Consider the following 23224-nt stretch of genomic DNA (forward strand, 5'->3'; position numbering starts at 1 on the left):
ATTTAGGGTGTGTGTGTGTGTGTGTGTGGAGAGAGAGAAAGACTTACTTTAATGATTTATAAACAACAAGGCACAACCAAGGCTGTAACAAGAATATTCAATGGAGGGTCTCCCCCCCTTTTTTTGTCTTTGCTTGGTTTGGCAGAGAAAGAAAGTAGCAGGCAGAAAGCACATGATGTGCGCATAGCTCAAATCTTTTCCCACAACAATTCCACTCCTACCTTAATGTGGGGGCGGAAATGCAAGGGAACTCTGAATGAGAAATGGAAGAGTCATGGTCAAGATGCATGGAAGCTATATGCAAGGAAAATCTCAGTTGTAAGTGAGGGTGAGTCAGGTGAAGGGGAAAGCAGGCTTTGCTAATCAGCCACCCTCGAAATGTTGGAAGGCCTTTTCCAACTATAGAGCCCTTTTGCTGCCCTCCAGAAAATGAAAAGAACCATTCATTCTGTTCATTTGTATGAGGCAGGAAACAACGGTTCTGAAATGACACTCAGGGTGCTTCTGGGCTGCCGCAATTTTCAGTCACGTGCCAGCAAATTCAGGTTGCGCAGTTAAAGTGGATTTAAAGATCTCACAAACAAGCCTGCTTCTTCCGAAAACGAGACTTGTTTGCAACAGGAAATGCAATAAGAAAAGGTACTGGAAAGTGCAGGATAACAACTGATCGCTGCAGCATCATATAACCTCCCTGCACACAAACTGAAATGAATGCCCTACAAACAGCATCTAAACTCTCTGCAAATTTTGTCCAGACAGGTCAGGATGAATGTGCAGGAAGCAGCCTTTGCCTCTGGTAGTACATTATTTGTAAGGAGACATATGGGGAGAAAAAGCCTTAGATTAGACAAATTAGTGGAGGAAAACCTGTCCGAAGCTCCTGTGAGTTGATAGCAATCGGCAAGTTCCTTCTACTTCCCTTCCTAAAGCATGGTGATTGGAAATGTGAAAACTGAGAGTTCTGGCAAAATATGCCTTGTTTGGAAGCTAGAACAGTCAGGCACAACACTACAAGCTCCCCACATCCTCTCCTTCCTTCCTTCCTTCCTTCCTTCCTTCCTTCCTTCCTTCCTTCCTTGAGCTTTTCCTTCCACAGAGAACTTCTCTGGGGTTTTTAATGGACCTTGAGACTGCCTGACTCTCTCTGCATCCTCTGAATGTCTAAGGCACTACTTTGGGGGGAGTTTTGCTTCACTTGGTGCAAAGCCTAAATCACTCCAAAGGAGTCTCCATTTGGTGCCAAATTCAGCCTTCAATGGAAGCACATCCTTAACAGCTACAAGGAACCTTCTAGCTGGGGTGCAGCACATCTCTGAGTACTAGCTGTTGGGGAACATCAGAGGTGAAGGGCTGTGGCTTCCATGTCCTTTTAGCTGTCTTCCAAGGGGCACCTGATTGGCCGCTGTGAAAAAGAGGGTGAGCTAGATGGTCCTTGGTTTGCCCCTACTCTTCTTTGTACGCTCCTGTAATTAACACAATACCCCAATATTTTCTATCCTTTAGAAAAGGATGAAAGGATGATGGTGATGAAAGGAGAACCTAGTCTCTAATTAGTATGAAGATCAGGTTCCACTTGCTCAGTTCTGTGTGTTATGAATCCCATTTTAGCCACCTTCCTCCTTGTTCCTACATTTGAGCCTCTGCTCTGTTTTGTTTGAGGCCTTGTCTATACATATAGAAGAGTGAGGGTGCAGAATATACCGTATACCGCTCCTTGGCTTCAGCGATAGCAACGCGAAGCCTCCGAAGCACAAAGGGAGCGCTGGGACTCGCACTGTGCTCCAATGGCTTCAGGCGGCCATCTCTGAAGCCTTCGGAGCGCAGTACGAGTTCAACCCAAGGAAGCATTCAAAATTAACTCCTCTACTGAAAATCAGAAGTGATGCAGTTCACTCAAACACCTCCTTATCCAGAGGTTCTCAACCTGTGGGTCCCCAGATGTTGTTGGACTACAACTCCCATCATCCTTGAGCCTTGCTAACTAGGGGTGATGGGAGTTGTAGTTCAACAACATCTGGGGACCCACAGGTTGAGAAAGGCTGTCCTTATCTCTCTCTCTCTCCCCCACCCTCATTCTGCTGCATGAGTAGCTGCATTCATCAGTACAACGGCAAAGTCCTTTTTCACCTTTCCCTTATCCTTCAGGTCCTTTTTCAAGAACAGGATTTATAAACCACTTAATCCTCCACACCTCTAAGAAGATTACATAAAATAAACGTCAAAATTACCAACAGAAAAAGGGGTTAAGAACAAGGTAAAAACTGGGGGTGGTGGGACCTCTGGGCGCCCCAACTTTTCAAGGAGGGGATCCTCAAAATTCTGTGGCAGCCATGCACACATGCTGCACAATGTGCTCACTTTGGTAACGCATGCCGTGCATGTTTACATCACTCATGTGTGCCACACAGTGTGCGCATGACCTGTCAGGACGCCCCATCATGTGCATGAGTGACATCAGCATGACCCATGGCATGCATGCATGTTGCATGGCTCTAGCCCCCTTAACCATGGGGGCAAGCCGATATGCTTGCAAGGCAGCCATTTTTAAACAAAACAAAACAAAAACGTAATTTAAAAACATGTGTCTTACAAAATAAAATGTGATACCAAAAATACCTGTCAGCTTTGCATATCTAGGTAGCTCTTGTCTTAAGCATTTGCTTTTATCAAATGATATCACAACGAATTCAAGAAAGGGAATAAATATTTATTATTCCTGATACTTCTTACGAGAGCGCTGTATTATGACACTTAAAAAGAACGCCTTAAAATATCCATGGTCTTTTAACTCTAAGCTGTACTACAACATGAAACAATGCCTCGCAAAGCAGCAATAATTGCCCAGAAAACCTCCATTTTTCAAGCACATTCCCATTGTTCTTTTCACGTTTCACTTTTCCAAATCTCAATTTATTATTCTGATACCACGTAGGCAGGGAAATTAGCAGTGCTGTCACCCGAATGATAAAGAGCCCTGCCTTTGATTCTATTTGTGTTTACTCGGAATCGCTACAAGTTATGTAAGGAAAATGGCATCTACTTTATGTTCCAGAATGTCTATTAAGATCAAACACATTCGATTGTTTACTTTGCCCATTTATAACGGAATGCTAAAGTTGGAGAGAACAGTTTGTTACGCTGCATGACTTTCCAGCAAAAACAAATTAATTCCAAGGCTTTTGCCTCATGGAGAAATGCCATACAGACGTTGTCTTGAGTTACTCGTTTTATTCAGTGGCAGTGTGAAGTGACAGCTACGGGCTATTATTTTAGTAGAAATGTTTATATTACTTAGCGTGCATTAACGCCTAGGAAATATGAGTGTAAAGGACATCATTGTTAGGGGTTCCAGCAAAGCTTTTCGGGTTAGGGCTGGGCGATAAATTGGATATTGCTTGTGATTTAATGAGAAACTTCCTAATCTGCACTTCTCAGACCAATAGATTAACTGAAACACAGTTGTTCTTAGAAATTTGCTTTTCCTTGAATTTTGCACTGTGGTTCCCCAATCAGTCTGTACAAAAATACATATATGAGGAGGAAGCGTGCATAGAGGCGTATATATTAGTGAAAACAGTGTGCAGAATGCATTATATTAGGGGAAATGGTTGCAAAAGTATGCATCAGTCAAAACTGCATCCAGAAAGGTGATTGGAAGAAATTCACACTAAAATGCTCATATTTTCCATGAGGATTTTTCTTTTAAAAATGCAAATTGTGACAGAAGTGTGAAAGCCTGAAGTACAGATTTTAAAAAATGAGAAACAGAGAGAAATTTATAGGTTCGTCCATCCCTAGTTCGGGCCCACATAAAATCTGGGGCTTGTAATGCTTACTTTCAAAGAAGAGGTGAGCGCCATGAGACTCCAAAATTAACCTCTAGCTTGGATTGGAATCTAAGGTGGAGGAAAATTCCCAACCTACTCACCCACCCAGACCTCAAATGTCTGGGCCACCTATCCCCGTTCCCTTTAAACAACCCTTATCCTACTGGGTAGTAGCAACAGCTGTTTTCTAACTGTGGGAATTGGGGTGGTGGTATGTCCCTTCCTGCCCCCCTCTGGTGCACTGGTAGTGTGGCAGGGGGAAATGTCCTGATGGAAACCTACATACCATGCAAGGAAGATGGACGATTTCCAAATTCAGGATGGTTTGGAAAAGAACCAGAGCTGTTTAAGGATTCTGTCTTCTTGGGGAAATAGCTTGACTTATTTTCTGGGCAAATCTGATGTGGGATGGGGTAAGTCTGATAGCTGATAGTGTACAGTATTCCCCAGACTTGGAGTCCCCAGATATTCTTGGGCTACAAATCCCATTATTGTTGACCATTGGCTATGCTGTCTGGGGAAGGTGGGGGTTGTAGTCCAACGATCTTAAGGAATCTAAAGGTTGGAAAGGATGCACTAGGAGAAGAATTTGTGTTGCATTTTCCATATTCATTTTTATGCATCCTCAAGAGCCTAAACAGAGTTACTTAAGGAGAGAATGTGAAAGAGAGAACTTTCTTGGGGCTGTTGAGAGAGGAATGGGTGAGAAGGACCTATGTTCAAGTTGGTATATTATTTTGTTTCTGGGGTGAAGTCTTATGGAGCAGGACGGGTTCTGTTTCCTGGTTATCACCCCCCCCCCCAACATTTATATTTAAGACCAAGCCATGTAGGGCCATGTTCTGGAAGCAGGGTCAGAGACTGCACATATTTCCATGGAAACTAGAGCATCATATGTAAGTAGGTAAAGGTAAGTAGGTAAAGGACCCCTGGACAGTTAAGTCTACTCAAAGGTGACTATGGGGTTGCGGCACTCATCTCACTTTCAGGCTGTGGGAGTCAGCATTTGTCCACAGACAGCTTTCCAGGTCATGTGGCCAGCATGACTAAACCACACCTGGCACAACAGGATGCTGTGACATAAGCCAGAGCGCACAGGAATGCTGTTAACCTTCCTGCCACAGCGGTACCTATTTATCTACTTGCACTGGCATGTTTTCGAACTGCTAGGTTGGCAGGAGCTGGGACAGAGCAACGGGAGCTCACCCCGTCGCGGGGATTCAAAATGCCGACCTTCCGATCAGTAAGCCCAAGAGGATCAGTGATTTAGATAACAGCGCCACTCTGTCCCTGTCATATGTACTATATATAATGCACATACACACCAAGGACACATTTAGACAAACATTACAGTGAGATTGTGCATACCCAGTCAGAGGCTCCTCTCCCACCGCTGGGCCTACTGAGCATCCACACATGGCTATAATATTTACATAGGGCCTACACAGAATGTGCATATGACAGATGCACACATCTGATTCAAAGACTGTGCGTGAGCTGTTGATCACAACATATAGAGCTACATGAATCTTATGCACCTAGGCCTAATCTAAATGTTGAAACTGGGCATCAGGTAAGCCAAGAGGAAAACAGGCAAATCCAGAGAGGTGACATCTCTCAAAGTAAAATAATAAATAAAAAAAAATAAATATGTGTAGAATCATTTCCGCATCATATATAAGGCCTAATTTTCACTATGTCCCAGAGCGACCAGTGCAACCAAAGTACATTAAGTTCAGTAGAACCTCTCCTTACAACCGCCTCTACTTGGGCCCAATCCAAGTTGCGACCGTGGCAAATCCGGAAGTAAATACCGGGTTTGCTGCGATTTGCGTACACACAGAATTAGCTCCTGCCATTTGCGCATGTGCAGAAGCATCTGCCGCCATCTGCACCTGCGCAGAAACACACTGCCGCTGAATGCACCTGCGCACAATGGCGCTTCTACCAGCTACCCGGATCGACATATAGACGGACCTCCGGAACTGATTACATCCGTAAGTAGAGGTTCCACTGTACCAAGCTTGATGAAAGGAGAAGCTATTCAAGTGGGGGAAAACAGAACCCTCAGGACATGAAACTGGTGTTATGGGATGTATTCCCCATACATATCCAATGGGTGAATCAATAGAAGCCAACAGCTAAGCAAAGACAGCTATTTTCCTTTCAAAATGCCTGGAGAGACTCAGCCATTCCTCCCCACAAAAAAAATGTAATTACCTAAAGTGATAATCAACTATTTCCCCCTTCATAGTAAACAAATGACTACAAGCATTTGGCTTGAAATGAAGAACAAACATCACAATGAGTTTAAAAATAGTAAGAAGAGGATAAAACGCTACCAACAATTATGCCTTGAAAAGTTGACTAAACCACCATCTTCCAACATGAGGGAGAAACTGATTTATGGATAGATAGATGTAGTGGTTCTTACCATGAGGCTCCAGAACTTTAATCTATAACCCACAAAAGGGTGTAAGAGCAGCTTGGAAATTATGCCAACCTTAATTATACTTAATGTGAATTATTCAGAAGTGCAGCAGAGAGAGGAAAAAATTTATTTCATACAAAGGAGCCTGACATTTTAATTGGTCCTTCAGAAAAGAGACAAAACAATTTCCTCTCAAGAAAATTTACATCTTCCCCATCAAAACAGCAGCCTCAGCCGAGCAGAACTTCATTAACAAGATTAATTATCATGCCAGTGTCTGCCTCATCAGGTGTGCTGGCCAGGTGAAGAGCAGAACACAAAGGAAGGGGGGGCTGGCATCACACCTACACCTTGGCGTTGATTCCAAGAGAAGACAGGACACAATAAGGCCATCTTACCTTGATCATTAGCCATTTTGTCAGGATGTTCCACTGCAAGGCAAAAACAACAACAAAACAACACTGTCAGTCATTTTTTATCAGTAGGCACTTCAATGCATCAAATCAGCCATTTTGTTAGCTAACTTTCTTATCAAGTTGCAGACTCTCTGTTCTCCCCCCCCCTTTTTTTTTTACTCTCCAGTCGATTGTATCAGAATATGACAGGGAAGATTTTGACGTTATTCTTTAATTTCAGAATCATATTGAGAGACGGAAAGTACAAGTGTCAGTCATTTCATCTGTATCTCATAACTAATGAAGTCAGATGTTGATTTTTGAAGGAGAATAAGAAGTCTCAGGTTGTCCCCACCCACAGCTCCCCTGATATGGGGTATCATTAGGAAAGCTTAATTAAGAAATGAGATGCAAGAAAAAGAAGAAGAAATGGTTTCTTTGAATAATTAGGCACAAACCCTCCTGCACACTGAAAGCTAGCTCGTCGTTTCATTTCAAAAGCGATTTTACATGCTTTTAAAATATAATAATCACATACAAAGGAAAGATGGGATTACAAGTGCTCCAGTTAAGTCTTCAGGATTTATAGACATTGCCAAGACTCTCAGGCTGCAGTGGCCTTCAGCTATTTATTTAAATAGTGCAGAGAACTCAGCTCAAGTTGAAATCTTACAGAATTCTGTACTGCTCTTCTATTGTTTCAGAATGTTTGGGAGAAATACTATGTTAGGAGTAACCAATGTGGTGATCTCTAGATGTTTTGGACTACGGAACCCATCATCCTTGGCTATTGGCTGTGGGCCTGGGGCTGATGGAAGTTGTAGTTGAAGCAATGATTCTTCAACATCAACTTCTTTGAACAGGTCATGTTGTGCGGGTGCCTGATTATCGTCTTCCAAAGCAACTAATCTATTCTGAACTTAAAAATGGAAAGTGTAATGCTGGTGGTCAACAAAAGACTGTCTCAAGGCAAATTTTAAAAAACGCAGTATAAACACCAACAATTGGGAAACAGTTGCCTGTGAGCACTCCAATTGGAGAACAGCCTTTACCAAAGGTGCCATGGGCTTTGAAGACACTCAAACTCAGGACGCAAGGGAGAAATGTACTAAGAGGAAGATATGCTTGGCAAATCCACACCGTGATCAACTCCTGCCCAGAAACCAATGTCCCCACTGTGGAAGGATGTGTGGATCCAGAATTGGCCTCCACAGTCACTTACGGACTCATTGTTAAAACTGTGTTTATGGAAGACAATCTTACTTGGCTACGAGGGATCGCAGAAGAAGAAGAAGAAGAAGAAGAAGAAGAAGAAGAAGAAGAAGAATTCAACAACCCTGGAGGGCACCATGTTAGTTACTCCTGTGTTATGTGATGTCTGCCCAAGAAATATCATTGCGTGGATGCTTTGCCTATATCCAGCAGTTATGCATCAAAGGGGCACCAGAACGTAAGCCCTGGTAGTTAAGTGGCGTCTCGTTCTTCACCCAATGTCTCTTTTTTATACCCATTATCCAGTCACGCTCCTGCCCACACGTAGAGCCCACACATAGGATGATCCTCTAGCTGACCATGCAACTGAGTCGGATGCCTTTTGGGGTAGGTCAGCTACCTACATGACTGAATCTTGCTTAAAGTATGAAGCAATTGAAACAGGTTGTGTTCAAAAGGTGACAAAATACTTTTGGTCTTCATAAATGAAGGCAAGTAATAAGGGATGGATACTGTTCTATCTGTCCATTCACTACTCAATCCAATCTTTATGTTGTCGAAGGTGTGACAAAACAAGCCAGTGGGTATAAGGAATCAAATCTCAAGTCTTTGCAGTTTTCTCACAAAATACGTTTATTGTGTTAAATCTGCCAAACATAGATATATAACCAATTCTCCATTAGGAGAACATCTGAGGCATAATGAGGGCTGCTGATTTGCTTTGGAATATGCTATTTTGGAAATCCAGCTCTCGGCTTGTTGGAGACAGAGAAGAGGATATATAAAAAATGAAAAGCATCTTTCTATTATAGTGATGGTGGCATTTGGGCAGTTCATGGGAAATTATGGTTTACAAAACCAGAGACAACATTTCCTTAAATACAAAGGAAGCTGTATCTTTTAAAATTTAGTTGTATTAAATAATTTGGCAATGGTAAGTCTACTAATATCTCTTACTTATGACAACTAATTGAAACCTCGCCTTACAAAGGTGTCATGTACCAAGTCAGACCACTGGGTCCATCTAGCTCAGTACAGTGGTACCTCGGGTTAAGTACTTAATTCGTTTTGGAGGTCCGTTCTTAACCTGAAATTGTTCTTAACCTGAAGCACCACTTTAGCTAATGGGGCCTCCTGCTGCCGCCGCGCCGCTGGAGCCCGATTTCTGCTCTTATCCTGAAGCAAAGTTCTTAACCTGAAGCACTATTTCTTGGTTAGCGGAGTGTGTAACCTGAAGCGTATGTAACCTGAGGTACCACTGTAGTGTCTACTCTGACAGGCAGCAGATCTGCAGGACATTGGATAGGACTCTCTCCCAGCCTGAACTGGAGATGCTGGGGATTGAACCAGGGACCTTCTGCATGCAAAGCAGATGCTCTATCACTGAGCTACACCCTTCCCCTACTACTGAGCTATGCAACAGCACAGGGGACTCTTGGCTTCATATCCCAGCTGTTCATTTTCTGAAGTTATCTGACTAGCCACTGTAGGAAACAGGATAGTGGACTAGATCAATATTTGGTCTGATCCTGCAGGACTCTGCACAAGCTCATGCAGGTTTTATGGATTTATGTTCTTGCTATTGCGCTAATGAACAACCACACAACAAAATGTTATTGTGAGAAGAATTCTACTAAATATCTCTCTGGGTTTTGGTTGTTGAAGATCTTACAGTCCTGCAATGTAAAGGTAAAGGACCCCTGGATGGTTAAGTCCAGTCAAAGGCGACTATGGGGTTGCAGCGCTCATCTTGCTTTCAGGCCTAGGAAGCTGGCATTTGTCCACAGACAGCTTTCCAGGTCATGTGGTCAGCATGACTAAACTGCTTCTGGCGCAACGGAACACCGTGACGGAAACCAGAGCGCACAGAAACGCCGTTTACCTTCCTGCCACAGCATCACCTATTTATCTACTTGCACTGACATACTTTCAAACTGCTGCTACAGGGATCTGAACTGCCAACCTGCTGATCAGCAAGCCCAAGAGACTCAGTGGTTTAGACCACAGCACCACCTGCGTCCCTACAGTCCTGCTAACTCATATTCAGCGCTTCTCCTCAAAATCCAGTTCTTGCTGCAAGGTGAGACCATATCTAGGACAGTATTCCCCAACCTGATGCCCTTTAGATGTTCTGGACTACAACTCTCATAACTGATCAACAACCATCTGTTCAAAACATCTGCAGGGCACTAGTGTGGAGAAGGCTGTACTTCATAAGGAAGTGTATAGGAATCTACTGACCCTTTCCCTTCCACAGCGACCCAAAGGACAGAAATCCTAGAGCATAATTTTATAATGGGTTTCTTCACAGGTCTGTACCTATGATTTATAATCAGGGCACCAAAAACAAATACAGTTTGTCAACATGCCCTGGCCAAAACCTGCATCTCAAGCATTTATGGCATTTGTAACTAAGCTAGATAAGATGTTGCTTTTTTGCTTTTCATGTCCCTTCCACTGCTGTGCTGTTAAGAGGATGTAACCCTTGTCATAAATAGCGCCATGAAATATTTCAGGGTTGCTTTGGTCTATGACATTGGTTCCTGGCAAGTTCTCTGTAACTCAGGGACGTAAGTTGGTTTCCCATTCCCATACTTGTCACCCCAGTGAAGCATTAGAGGGCACTGTAACGCTAAAAATTCTGCCTGATGTTGTCTCTTCAAAAAAAAAGAGAGAGAGGGAGAGAAACACTCCACGATGACAATATCAGCAATTATAGAGCAGTTTTTCAAAAAAGAGAAAAGGATGATTGCAAATTTAACACCGTTGTCGATCATGTCCTGCAGAAAGCCCCAAATAAAGACCTTTCTTGTCTGTGTTAATAGGAGGGTAATGCTGATCAGAATTAACAAGCAAAGAGCAACCTCTCTCTTCCTCCCTCCCTCCCCGACTGACACATATCAGTTCACATAATTTATACATCCTTCAAATTAAGGTTACGGATGCTCTCCCTATCTACTGCGATAGCAACACATCTCCTAGGCAATTTCCACAGGGTTAGTCTGTTAGTCGGCTGCCGTGAAAACAACAAAGAGTCTTCTGGCATCTTAAAGATCCCACTTTAGCAACTCTTAGAGCAGACCCACTGAAATAAATGGACTCAAGTCAGTTATGACTTACCCAAGGCCATTGATTTCAACAGGTCTACTCTGAGTATGGCTTAGTCAGATGCAACCCTGGAAGAAAGATGATGGCATATACTGTATTTTTCTATGTACAAGACACACCCATGTATAAGATGCACCTTATTTTGGGTGACTCCCAGTTAAGAAAACACCCCCTCAGCACAATCCGTGCATAAGACGAGCCCCAATTTTAAACCTATTTTTTTGGTAGGAAAAAACCCTCTAGTCTTATACACGGAAAAATACGGTACTTTTGTGGAATACGTAGTCCATGTCATCGGATGCATGTCACACTTTGCAGGTGACACACACCTGGTTAGGAGTGGTGGATTGTCCATAGTGAGGTGAAAGGGACATGAAAGGAAAAAAGTACAGACTACGGGGGAAACTGTGGGAAAACTGGGTACAGCTCTTGCTAGCAGGTACCCTTGATAATGCTGGGGTGGGAGCAAATTGACCACTATACCATACTGTCTTCAAAACTTGTCCCCAAAGCAGACATCATCATCATCATCATTATAAGTATTAGAATTAGAATTTTTATACCGCCCTATACCCAGGGGTTTCAGGGCAGTTTGCAGAATAAAATCAAGATATAAAACCACAAAATACACCATAAAAATAAAAACAACAAGCCAATAGCCCCCCCCCAAAAAAAACACATTTTAAAAGGGCATAGGATGTCAATCAGGGCAACCAAAGGCCTGGTTAACAAGGAATGTTTTTGCCTGGTGCTAAAGGTGTGTAATGAAGGTTCCAGGCGAACTTCCCTGGAGAGAGCATTCCACAGATGGGGAGCCACTGCAGAGTAGGCCCCGTTCTTGTGTTGCCACCCTCTGAACCTCTCAAGGAGGCACACAAAGATGATCTCAGGGTCCGGGTAGGTATATGAATATGTGGTTGCTGGTAGATACTTAAACCATGTGGATTCCTGCCTGTACCCATTTGCATGAATTGGGACCTACCATATTTTTTGGTCTATAAGACTCACTTTTTCCCTCCTAAAAAGTAAGGGGAAATGTGTGTGCGTCTTATGGAGCGAATGCAGCCTGCACAGCTATCCCAGAAGCCAGAACAGCAAGAGGCATTGCTGCTTTCACTGCACAGCGATCCCTCTTGCTGTTCTGGCTTCTGAGATTCAGAATATTTTTTTTCTTGTTTTCCTCCTCCAAAAACTAGGTGTGTCTTGTGGTCTGGTGCGTCTTACAGAGCAAAAAATACGGTACTTGGTTCCTACTTGGATGAAAACACACCAGGAAAAGAAGAGACCGAGAGGAGATATGATAGCCATCTTCAAATATTTTAAGGGCTGTCACCTGGAAGAGGGAACATGCTTGTATCCTCCTGCTCTTGAGGGTAGGACTCGAGGCAATGGCTTCAAGTTATAAGAGAGGAGATTCTGACGAAACATTTGGAAAAACTTTCTGACAGTAGGAACTGTTGGGCAGTGGAACAAACTCCCACAAGAGGTGGCAGACTCTCCTTCCTTAGAGGTTTTTAAGTTGGATGGCTACTTCCCATAGATGCCTTAGCTGGGGGCAGGGGGTTAAGACTAGATGAGTCTTGGGTTCCTTCCAACTCTAAAATTCTATGATTCTATGAAACTGGTCTGAACCACAGGGTGTCAGGGACTGGACGTCATAGGAATGATGGCGCCAGCTTGACCCTTCCAGAGAAGAAGAAGACAATTCAGAATGACAACAGGGGCTTGAGGGAGGTCACAGCTCAGAGGCAGATGAGGGGGGAAGCTGGGAAATCATGGGAGAGGAGGAAGAACCAGGAGGGCAACAGAGCTTACGGGCACAGTGTCTTTAGAAAGCATTCCAGACCCACCCTCTCCCGAAACCCAGCGAGCATTGAAAGTAGTAGAGCGAAGTGCTCAGAAGCAAAGGGCCCTCAACGTAGGGGAGAAGGTGATGAATGAGGAAGTGGTAGAAAGGGGGGTGGAGAGTCACTCAGGACGACGCCATTATTCCAAGAGGCTGCATTCCCAGGCCTCTCTCTGTGAATATTGAATAAAAAGCAGATGCTAATTTTCCTTTTCTTATCTGTTCCTGGCAACCTGCCGTGGGAGTTGGTTCTTCTGACACCATGTGGTGGTGGTGGTGGCCCAAAGGGCCACAATAAATGTGATAATGTCTACCCCTGCAAATCATTGGGTGTGCGTCTAATAGCCTGTTACTTTATGAAACTGATGATTTTGCAAGTTGCTGCCCCACCCATTGGGGCAGAAATACAGCTAATACAGCGGTACCTCTGGATGCGAACGGGATCCGTTCCGGAGCCCTGTTCGCATCCTGAAGCGAATGCAACCCACGTCCATGCGTCTGCACGTGCACGGGTCGCAATTCGCAGCTCCCGCGCATGTGTGTGACATCATTTTCAGTGTCTGCGAATGCGCGAGTGGCAAAACCCGGAAGTAACTCATTCCATTACTTCCAGGTCACTGCGGAGAGCAACCCGAAAACGCTTAACCTGAAGATACTTCAACCTGAGGTATGACTGTGTGTGAATCACAAAGCTACAGCTCAAAGCTAGAACATAAATTCCTACATGGTGCAAATGGCTACACGTAACACAGGTTCCCAACATGCATACTAACACAGTGTAACAGAACATGGTGGAAATCAGAACCTAATCAGCAGAAATTGTCAATGCTTATTGCACATGTGTATTAAACATGAAATGAGGTAATGATGTATACGATTGGTGAAAATTGAAATGCTTTCTTTGAAATGTTATAAATACCACTGCCTGGACCACTGGGCAGGGTTGCAGTTTTGTGGAACAATCCGACTGTAACCTATTGCTTTGCAATAAACAACGTTGGACTCCTAACTCCTCACATTTCTGAGTTTTATTGGCATAAACTCAGGAGAGAAGCTATTTTTGGCTTACAACAATGTCACACAAACAGCAACTAACCACGCTGTTGGTTTGTTTGTTTATAGGATTTCTTACCTGCCCTTGAATAGGTTCCCAGGGCAGGTTACAACAATATACTAGGATGGTAGTAAAATCAAAACAGTTTAGTTCAGAAGTATGGGTGGCATCTTTGGCAAATGCCAAAAGCTAATTAATGACATGCACCTCTGTGGGGAGGGGATTCCACAGTTAGGGGCTGATGCAGAGAATGCCTTCTGAAGGGCTGACACCCAGGTGAATTTTGGAGGGTGGTGAAACTACCAAGAGGGACCCCCTTGCCAATCCTAACACCCAAGGAGGTCTGCAGGAATGGAGAAAGTGTTAGGAGCTCAGCCTACACTCGAGTAGGACCCTGGTAGAGACACATGCCCGACTTGCATGTTCCCTTCCTCCTGCTCAATCGTTCAGGAGCTTCAAAAGCTTTCTTCTGCCCGAACACCACAGTGACCAATGCTAACAGACATTGGCACACTTAGGGATCAGCAGAGTTTGTGCAGCTTGCGTAACAGACCTCAGCAACTCGGCATTTTGGCTAATCTCCTTTATTTACATATAAACACATGCGGAACACTGCAGCATGGCTCCCTCTCTCTCTAGCATCAGACAGCAAAGAGGAAGAACAAAGGACAACAGTCCCAGTTTACAGAACACAGTAACACAAACATCCTGTCTCCATCACTTCCCACTTTGTGGAGTCAAAACATATACCGTCATGTGATAGACAACAATCCCATGACTGCAATCATGGAGCAGGAATTCTAACAGAAAGTACTAAGGGATAGGCATAACATTCAAATGACTGGCAGCAGCATAATATGTGTGAAATTGAAATACAAGTATGTGAGTCTATTGAATACATATATGTAATAAAAGCCTCTGAAGATGGACTCTCTTTCCTTGAAGGTGTTTGTTGTTGTCTTTTAGCAGAGGTTGGACAGCCATCTGTCCTCTATGCTTGAGATTCCTGCGTTGTAATGGGTGCGACTAGATGGCCCTCAGGGTCCCTTTCCGCTCTATAATTCTATTTTTCTATGATTCCAGGGCAGCAAACTTTCTCTCAGTTCGTGGCTTGGCACAATAAAGGACTTTTAATAAGCCACTGCCTCGCAGTTCCCACTTATAATACAGTTTGCAATTAAGATTCATTTGAAAATGAGGAGTGACACATTAGAAGAAAATTATGCTACAGTTGTGGCACAGCGGAATAGCTCTCATTAGCCCTGCTCTTCCCGACTTACCTATTTCAGCCACAGGTGAAGGGGAAAGGCAGACTCTTAATGAATTATTTCAGAGACCGAGGGGGTGGGGGTGGGGAATCCCTTCTCTGCGTGACATTAATTCACTTGGCTCTTTTCAACCTGCAATTCTAGAACCTTCTAGAACATAGCGGCGTAACTTTGGATACTAAAGAAGAACACTGCTGCAGAATATTTACTCTTTTATGTTATTAATCTGTCTGCTGTAAGCCTAATGGGACATTGAGAGTGAAATGCTGTCTTCAGAATGATTAAGTACGGATCATTAGCTGCAAAGGGAACTTCTGGTGTCACGTTGCATCATTTTTGTAAGCATGTATAAAGAGGGCATTTACTTCATAAAACTTATATGCCACTTGATTGGAAAAGAAAACAATAACAACAACCCTCAAAGCCATTTACAAAGAGAACAAAACCATAAAACTATCCATAATAACAGTTAAAAACAGCTACTTAGAACATTTTTTAATATGAAAAAATCAGCACTAAACGAAAAATGAACTTCAACATTCTACATATCTGGGTAGGATTGTCTAAACAGAAACGTTTTTAATAGCTGCCGAAAAAGAGTACAGTGAAGGTGCTTGCCTAATGTCAAATAGCAGGGAGTTCCAAAGGATAGGTGCTTCTATAAAAGGTAAAGGTACCCCTGCCCGTACGGGCCAGTCTTGCCAGACTCTAGGCTTGTGCGCTCATCTCACTCTATAGGCCGGGAGCCAGCGCTGTCCGCAGACACTTCCGGGTCACGTGGCCAGCGTGACAAGCTGCATCTGGCGAGCCAGCGCAGCACACGGAACGCCGTTTACCTTCCCGCTGGTAAGCGGTCCCTATTTAGCTACTTGCACCCAGAGGTGCTTTCGAACTGCTAGGTTGGCAGGCGCTGGGACCGAATGATGGGAGCGCACCCCGCCGTGGGGATTCGAACCGCCGACCATGCAATCGGCAAGTCCTAGGCACTGAGGTTTTACTCACAGCGCCACCCGCGTCCCACTAGGTGCTTCAATACTTAAATATTAATTTCTTACAAAGGCAGAATGGGTATTATGAGACCTGTGAAACAGTGCCAGTCCCTCAGATCAGAGTGGTTGTGTGGGCATGTGCTGGGGTAATTTCACAGGCAACGTGATCCCGAGTTGTTAAGGACACAGTGTTAGGATATAAACACCCTGAACTTGGCCCGGAAGAAAATAAGGCAATCAGTGCAGATTTCTGAGCACAGGTATTATATGTGGGCAAGGCTTCACTCTTGTCAGCAATTGTGCTGCAGCATTCTTCACCAACTGGAGCTTCCAGATCAAGCACAAGGGAAGTCCCACATAGATTCCGTGGCAGTAATCCAGTCTTGAAGTAACCAATGAAAGAACTACTGCAGAAAAACTTTCCTTACCCAGGAGTGATTGTTAACTGTGGTACCAACAGAAGTAGGTGAGAGGCACTTCGGGCCACAGAGGTCTCTGACCAAGAAAAGGTGAGCAAAATAACGTACAAAAATGAATTATAACACACACAAAATGACTATGCATTAGATCCAACCAAATCCTACTGACAGGATATCCTCTGGAATTAATGGACCCAAAGTAGCCATATCTGTTGATTTCAATGAATCTACTCTGGATAAGACTAGCATTGGGCACAATCCTATGTTAGGAGAAATGTACTTGAGGATGTCAAAGATGGAAAATGAGAAGAATGGGATTTTGGACTGGAATGAGGAAAACTGAAATTGGTAGATTCATTTATCCTTAATCCACATTCAGAAAGAAAGAAGAAATAAAGCAAAAAAAACTTTTCATATTTTAGAGATCCTGCATATTTTAGAGATGGAGGTTGTTCTTTTGATGCTTACATGGTTCCTTGTGAAATTAAACGTATGGTGACCTCTCTCTTTCTCCACAATAATAATACAAACAAGAATTTATTATTTATACCCTGCCCATCTGGCTGGGTTTCCCCAGCCACTCTGGGCTGCTTCCAACAAAAGATTAAAAATATATTAAAACATCAGTCATTAAAAGCTTCCCTAAACAGGGCTGCCTTCAGATGTCTTCTAAACATCTAATAACTGTTTAGGTCTTTCAAGACTGGTGTTATGTGGTCTTGGCAGCCGCTCCCAGTCACCAGTGTAGCTGCCGCATTCTGGATTAGTTGTAGTTTCCGGGTCACCTTCAAAGGTAGCCCCAAGTAGAGTGCATTGCAGTAGTCCAACCGGGAGATAACTAGAGCATGCTCCACTCTGGTGAGGCAGTCCATAGGCAGATAGGGTCTCAGCCTACCAGATGGAGCTGGTAGACGTATACATGTTTGTATGTGTAGATATAGTTATTGCCAAGAGATCCCTTCCATGGGACACCAAACACATCTTCTTAATCATTATTAAGGACAAGAATCCAATAACTTTGCATAATTGAGAGTGTGAGCCAGACATCAGAAGCTCTTTGCACCTTACATGTAGAAGCAGATTTATCGGGGGAAAACCAGTTTGAATGTTATTGAACATGACATATTTAGGGTGGATAGCATTAAATATTCATGCCAGGGTATTAGACAGTGTCCTCATAGGCTATTAGATGACGGAAGAAAATTATTTTTTTATTTTCAAAAAAATACATCTCCTCTGATCTAAAATTCATCTCCCTGATGAGCTTGGTGATACCTTGCATAAACGCTACAAAGTAGGTGATTTTGAGTTCAGATCTAGTTAGATATCTGGGTCTCCTTAGCATTTGATGTCTCATTGCTCTGCAGTTATTATACTTAGATGCTGTGACACCTAGTTGGGGAAAAAAACCCCTCATTTTAACATGGGTTTTTCCTCTGACACTCATCACGAGCATGAAAGGGAGCTAGTGCCCATTTAATTTGGTAGATGAGAAGCCATAGCAAAGGAAGTGTTCTCTCATTGCAATTTATGGTGGTTTAAAAGAAGTGAAAAGCCATCAGAGTTGCACTGATTATTTTATGCAAAGAGAAATCTGACTAGGACAGGCGAGGCAAACTCCTGAAAATGCTGGCTGGGATGCGATAAGCTAAGAATGCACGCGGATGAATTGCTTAGAATTGCTTCACCCAGTTCCTGTTAATTCATTACAAACTATTACATAAAGAAGGTCTCCCATGTTCAATTTGATTTCTTGGTAGCTTTTTTTTAAAAAAAAAAACAATAATAAAAATTAAACAGAGAGGTATCAGCTTCTGCAGAAAGAGCAGCCATCTGTCAGAGCAGCTTAGTGCTCTGGGCTTGTAAATTCTCCAAGACAAATTCCAGTGCTTCAAATCAGCCCTAGCTTGCTCACTCATTGAGTAGCACAGATGAAGAGACTTGTTTCTGTGAGGTTTCATTGGAAGAGGCAAGCGCCAGGCCATGAGAGATTATTTCTCAGGAGAAACCTGATGTCTGGGCTAGCTCACTGACTCTGCAGACTGAAAGTTGCTAGGAAAAATGGAATGGGCTTGCACATTCCAAGGGCACAAATCATTTTTTCTGGAAAACAAAACAAAAAAGAACTTGATATAATTTGCAGGGGGTCCCTTTTTGATATTGTGGAATGCCCTTCCCCAGAGTAGGGGTGAAAAAATATATCAATTTGGTTTCTCTCAGATTTTCCAAATTTAAATGCAGATGCTCACAATTCCATATCCATTTGCTTTTTGGGTGGTGGGGTCCTTATGAAAAATCATCAGCATTCTAGTGTGATAATTTTTCACGATGCAGACCTTCTCCTATGTGATTTTGCCTCATGTACACATTTTTGCAAAGCACTTTTTGCTAATAGGATGCATTTTGGTATATTTCCAATTATATAAGCATTTATATGCACAGGTCATCCTAGCACACGTGTTTTTGTACAGATTACTTGGTGGGAGAAAAGCACTGCATAATTCAGAGAAAGGTGAATTTCAAAGGATGGTTGTGTTTCAGTCTGTGTATTATTTCAGAAGGTGCAAAATAGTTAAGATCCATTGACACAATGGCTGGCTCACCATCATTATGGAGCATGTTGGCTGCCTTGGTACTCAATGTGATCAATGAAACATGAAATGGGTGGCTAGAGCCCAGGTGGTGTAAGACTCAGTCAGAAACTAACCAAACATTTGTGAGGCCTACCTCACCCATCATGTCTATCACATGGTAGTGGTGGTGGCAGTGAATAAATTTTACTTCTCTAACTCCATGGTGTCTACAAGTAGATGTCTGGCAGAGTTTTTACAAGTAGTGAATGGGCTTTTGCCCTCTGACCCAGAAAGTGTTGCCCTGACACACTGGGGGGGGGGGGCTGTCCGCTTTAGAAGATCATCCTTCCCAACTCATGGTATGTGTCAGGAACCATGCTGAGGGGGGCTGCACTGAGAAGGATTGGTAGGAGTCACCCCTGATCCTGAATCTTCCCAGGAGCAGGAGGACAGTATAGATTTCGAAGAGTGGTTTGCAGAAGGGCATAGTTCAGAAGGCAGAAGCTGGGAAATACTTGGATGGGGAACAGCTAGGAGAAGAAACACTGGAAGAGAGAGGGTTAACAGATTCACAGTCTCTGGACAGCATTCACCCCCCATCCCCAAAGACACGGATAGCTCAGACAGTGTTAGAACAGAAAGCGCAGAGGGTACAGACTCAGATTACAAGACGTAGGAGTGACATAGATTAATAGGAATTGGGGGGGAGTAAGCCTTAATTTGGAGCACCGCCATTTCTAGGAAGACATGCTCTTTTCTCTCTCACTGTGATTATTAAAGACTCTAACTGGTAAGACGTTCCTTTCATTTGATCATCTTATTTATGGCCACGGGGGAGGATGCCGGTTCCCCAAAGCCTGATCAAAGTATGTGATCAGAATGGTGATCCTGGGGTGAGCAGAACTCATCCTTGCTGCCTCCCCCCACCCCAGATGTATTCTTAATACTCAATGTGAATGCCTTAGGCCATTTATTGACACCCTTGTGGAAAGTGGTAGACTTCACTGTGGCCACCAATCCCCATGCCCAGAATGCCACGGAATGGGTAGTACGTCAGAGGAAGTAGACCTGCACCCAGGCCACCAAAAGAGTTTCCCGAGGTAAAGGAAGGAAGGCACCAGCCACTGCTAACAGTGGTCTGTCCCTGGAAAAACAAAGAAATGCCACCCCAAAATTATTCTTGGTGCAACTGGGGCATGAAATTCAGAGGCCATTTTGATGCATGCCCTCCTCACTGCTAGGGTTCTCCACCATTATTGATCTTCTCCTTTAGGTACTTCCAATAAGCTTGTGAGGAACTCCAGGATTTCCCAGCACATGATTTGAAAAACATACTGTACTATAACTACTCAGGACATAAAGATTATTTGTTTCATGTATGGCAGAGAAAACATTGCCCGCACGACATCTTATAAACCTTGGATATGTTCATAAAACAATTCTGTTGTGCCTATTACTTTTTAATGCATTTGAAAGATCTCCAAACAAAACAAGAAACGGAGACTGCAATTTTGAACTTCCATTAACCTCAATGAGTGAATCACTGCTAGCTTCTTATTCACAAGAAATCAATGCAGAAATGAACAGGCCCCTGGCTGGAGGAAATGTGGGCAAAGGAAATTTCATGTTTGATGCTTCTGTAACTGGCACAAATTTCACTCATCTTTTTCTCAATGACTTTGATGCAATCACAACCGCCGCTCATTATTTTGAGCTATGATTGAGCTACAATTGAACTTCTGTTGTACATGGGACTGCTAGTTTGTTATTATTATCCTTTCCAGTGGCAGAAATCAGTTGTGTCAAAAGTTTTCAGGGGAAGAGCTATAGCTCAATGGCCAGGCATGTGCTCTGCATGGAGGAGGTCCTTGGTTCAATCCCCTGAAAGAAGTTCCTGCCAGAAAACACTGAGAGCCACTGACAGTCAGTGTAGACCAGGCTTCCTCAACCTCCAGGGCCAGTGGTCAGGCATGATGGGAATTGCACTCTCAAAACATCTGGAGGGTCAAGGTTGAGGAAGCCTGGTGTAGACAATACCGCTCTAGTTGGACCACGATCTGGGCTCAGCATAAGGCAGCCGTCTATGATCCTTTGGCTAGTGCAATAAAGTTTATGATGATTGTCAGGGAACTGCCATCATGTCAGAGGCGAGAGGGGGAAGGGCAGTTGTGTTATAGGGAACCTCTGAAGATCTTGCGAAGCAGCTCCTCCTCTGGAAAGGAGGAAAGCCCCACCTCCAGTGGGGAGGAGGTGGTAGGACCAGGGGATGCTAGGGAGAGCCTCAACACCGACCCTGAGCAAGCCGGAGAGGAGGGAAGTACCCCTTTGCCAGCGCCCAGTCCGTGCAGTAGGTTTCGGTGCAAGGAGGGGAGGAGAAGGCCGGGGGTCACGCGACTGTTATACTGGGGGAGGTACAAGGACTGCCCACTCCCAGATTCTGTTAGCGACTGAGCCAGGAATGAACTTGCGACGCTCTTCACTGTAAATAGTTTGCACTATTAATAAAGCCTGGAAAAGACAGGTCGGAGTCTTGCCTGTTTGCTCTCAAGCAACCACACCATCACCTGGCAATGATGATGTTCCTATGTCCATCGTCTTGCCAGAAAGAGCACACAAAAACTGCAACTGATGTCAAAACCCACAATCCTGCCCTATCCAATGATTCAACTCCTTAACACATCAATTCACAACAAATAGTTGAAAATCCAAACCTTTAAGAGTCCGGAAGAGAATGGGATCTGAGAGAGGACCCACTCCTTTGGCGTTGCGGGCTTGTATTCTAAAGTAATACACCGTGTCGAGATTGAGGTCCATGATCTGATGGGTGAGCCGGTCGCCACTGATGGACTCCATGACCCAGTCGTCAATGGGGGAATTCTTGTCCAAGGTGAAGAACAGGATGTAAGCTGCAACACACACAAACACACACTTTCTCTTAATACATGTAGCACACATCTCCACACTGACTACAATCTGCATCATCGGTCCACCTGGTGGGGCAAAGTGCTGGCAAACTAGAAGCAGAGTTTCTGAAAGTTACCCAATGGTAGAACGGAAGAGGACAACCGCATGGTGTGGGTTCAATAGTGGGAGTGGTGGATTGACTCTGCCAGCATGCTGGCACAGTGGTGACTTTCCACTGCCTCATGTCCTCCCTGCAGGTAAGTAGCAGTGACTGTACTGATGGGAGAGCCTGGTGTATTGTGCCGCTCCTTCCCACCAGCTGCTACTGTGTGGCATATATTGGGTGAAGTCTGCAATCCATAAATAACAATGATCCATTCCTCTCCCCCTTTTTTATTTTGGTACTTTGGGAGCGCACCCACCAGCAGTATTGTTATGCATGTGTACTCAGAACTAGTTCATACTACTACTACTACTACTACTACTGGGTTTCTCCAGCCACTCTGGGTGGCTCCCAACAGAATATTAAAAATACAATAAAACATCAGACATCAAAAACTTTCCTAAACAGGGTTGCCTTCAGATGTCTTCTAAGTGTCAGATAGTTGTTTATTTCCTTGACATCTGATGGGAGGGCATCCCACAGGATGGGTACTACTACCAAGAAGGCCCTCTGCCTGGCTCCCTGTAACCTCACTTCTCACAGTGAGGGAACCGCCAGAAGGCCCTCGGCGCTGGACCTCAGTAGCCAAGCAGAATGATGGGGGTGGAGATGCTCCTTCAGGTATACTGGGCTGAGGCTGTTGAGAGCTTTAAAGGTCAGCACCAACACTTTGGATTGTGCACCGGCATTGTAATGCCTGTGTACTCAAAGCTAGTTCATACTTGAAGTTGTTCTCCATGGGAATGCCTCAGGACTCTGCAAGCTGTTGATGGACTAGAGCTAACAGCAAGTTTATAAAATTTATGCGTGGAGACTTGAATGTGTTAGTGCTGGAGTAAATGTAAGTGGTATTAATGTGGCGCACCATTTCCTGGGTGTTCATGAGAAACATCCCAATATATTCCAGGGAAAGTATGGTAACTCCGTTTGAAAGAAGCAAAACTGTGTGTAGCTATTCTTTGTCCTTATGCACGATGGTTCATCTTCTTTTTTTGCCATGAGTAGCCCCCACCCCCCGATATCCCTGGGCCATAC

At 43.9% G+C, this 23224-nt stretch overlaps 1 protein-coding gene across 3 annotated transcripts in view; it reads right to left on the minus strand.

Annotated features, from left to right (window-relative positions):
* Positions 1-23224, minus strand: part of DCC (DCC netrin 1 receptor) — a gene marked incomplete at its 5' end in the record, with an annotated part of 926289 nt that overhangs the window by 76330 nt on the left and 826735 nt on the right. For all 3 annotated transcript variants that reach the window (XM_083402635.1, XM_083402634.1, XM_083402636.1), the window contains 2 exons: positions 6657-6689; positions 21834-22028. In XM_083402635.1, coding sequence (XP_083258761.1) covers positions 6657-6689; positions 21834-22028 — 228 coding nt within the window. The remainder of the gene's footprint in view (positions 1-6656; positions 6690-21833; positions 22029-23224) is intronic.

The sequence above is a fragment of the Podarcis tiliguerta genome (genome assembly GCF_965153285.1).
Source record: "Podarcis tiliguerta genome assembly, chromosome: 11".
Taxonomy (NCBI): Eukaryota; Metazoa; Chordata; class Lepidosauria; order Squamata; family Lacertidae; genus Podarcis; species Podarcis tiliguerta.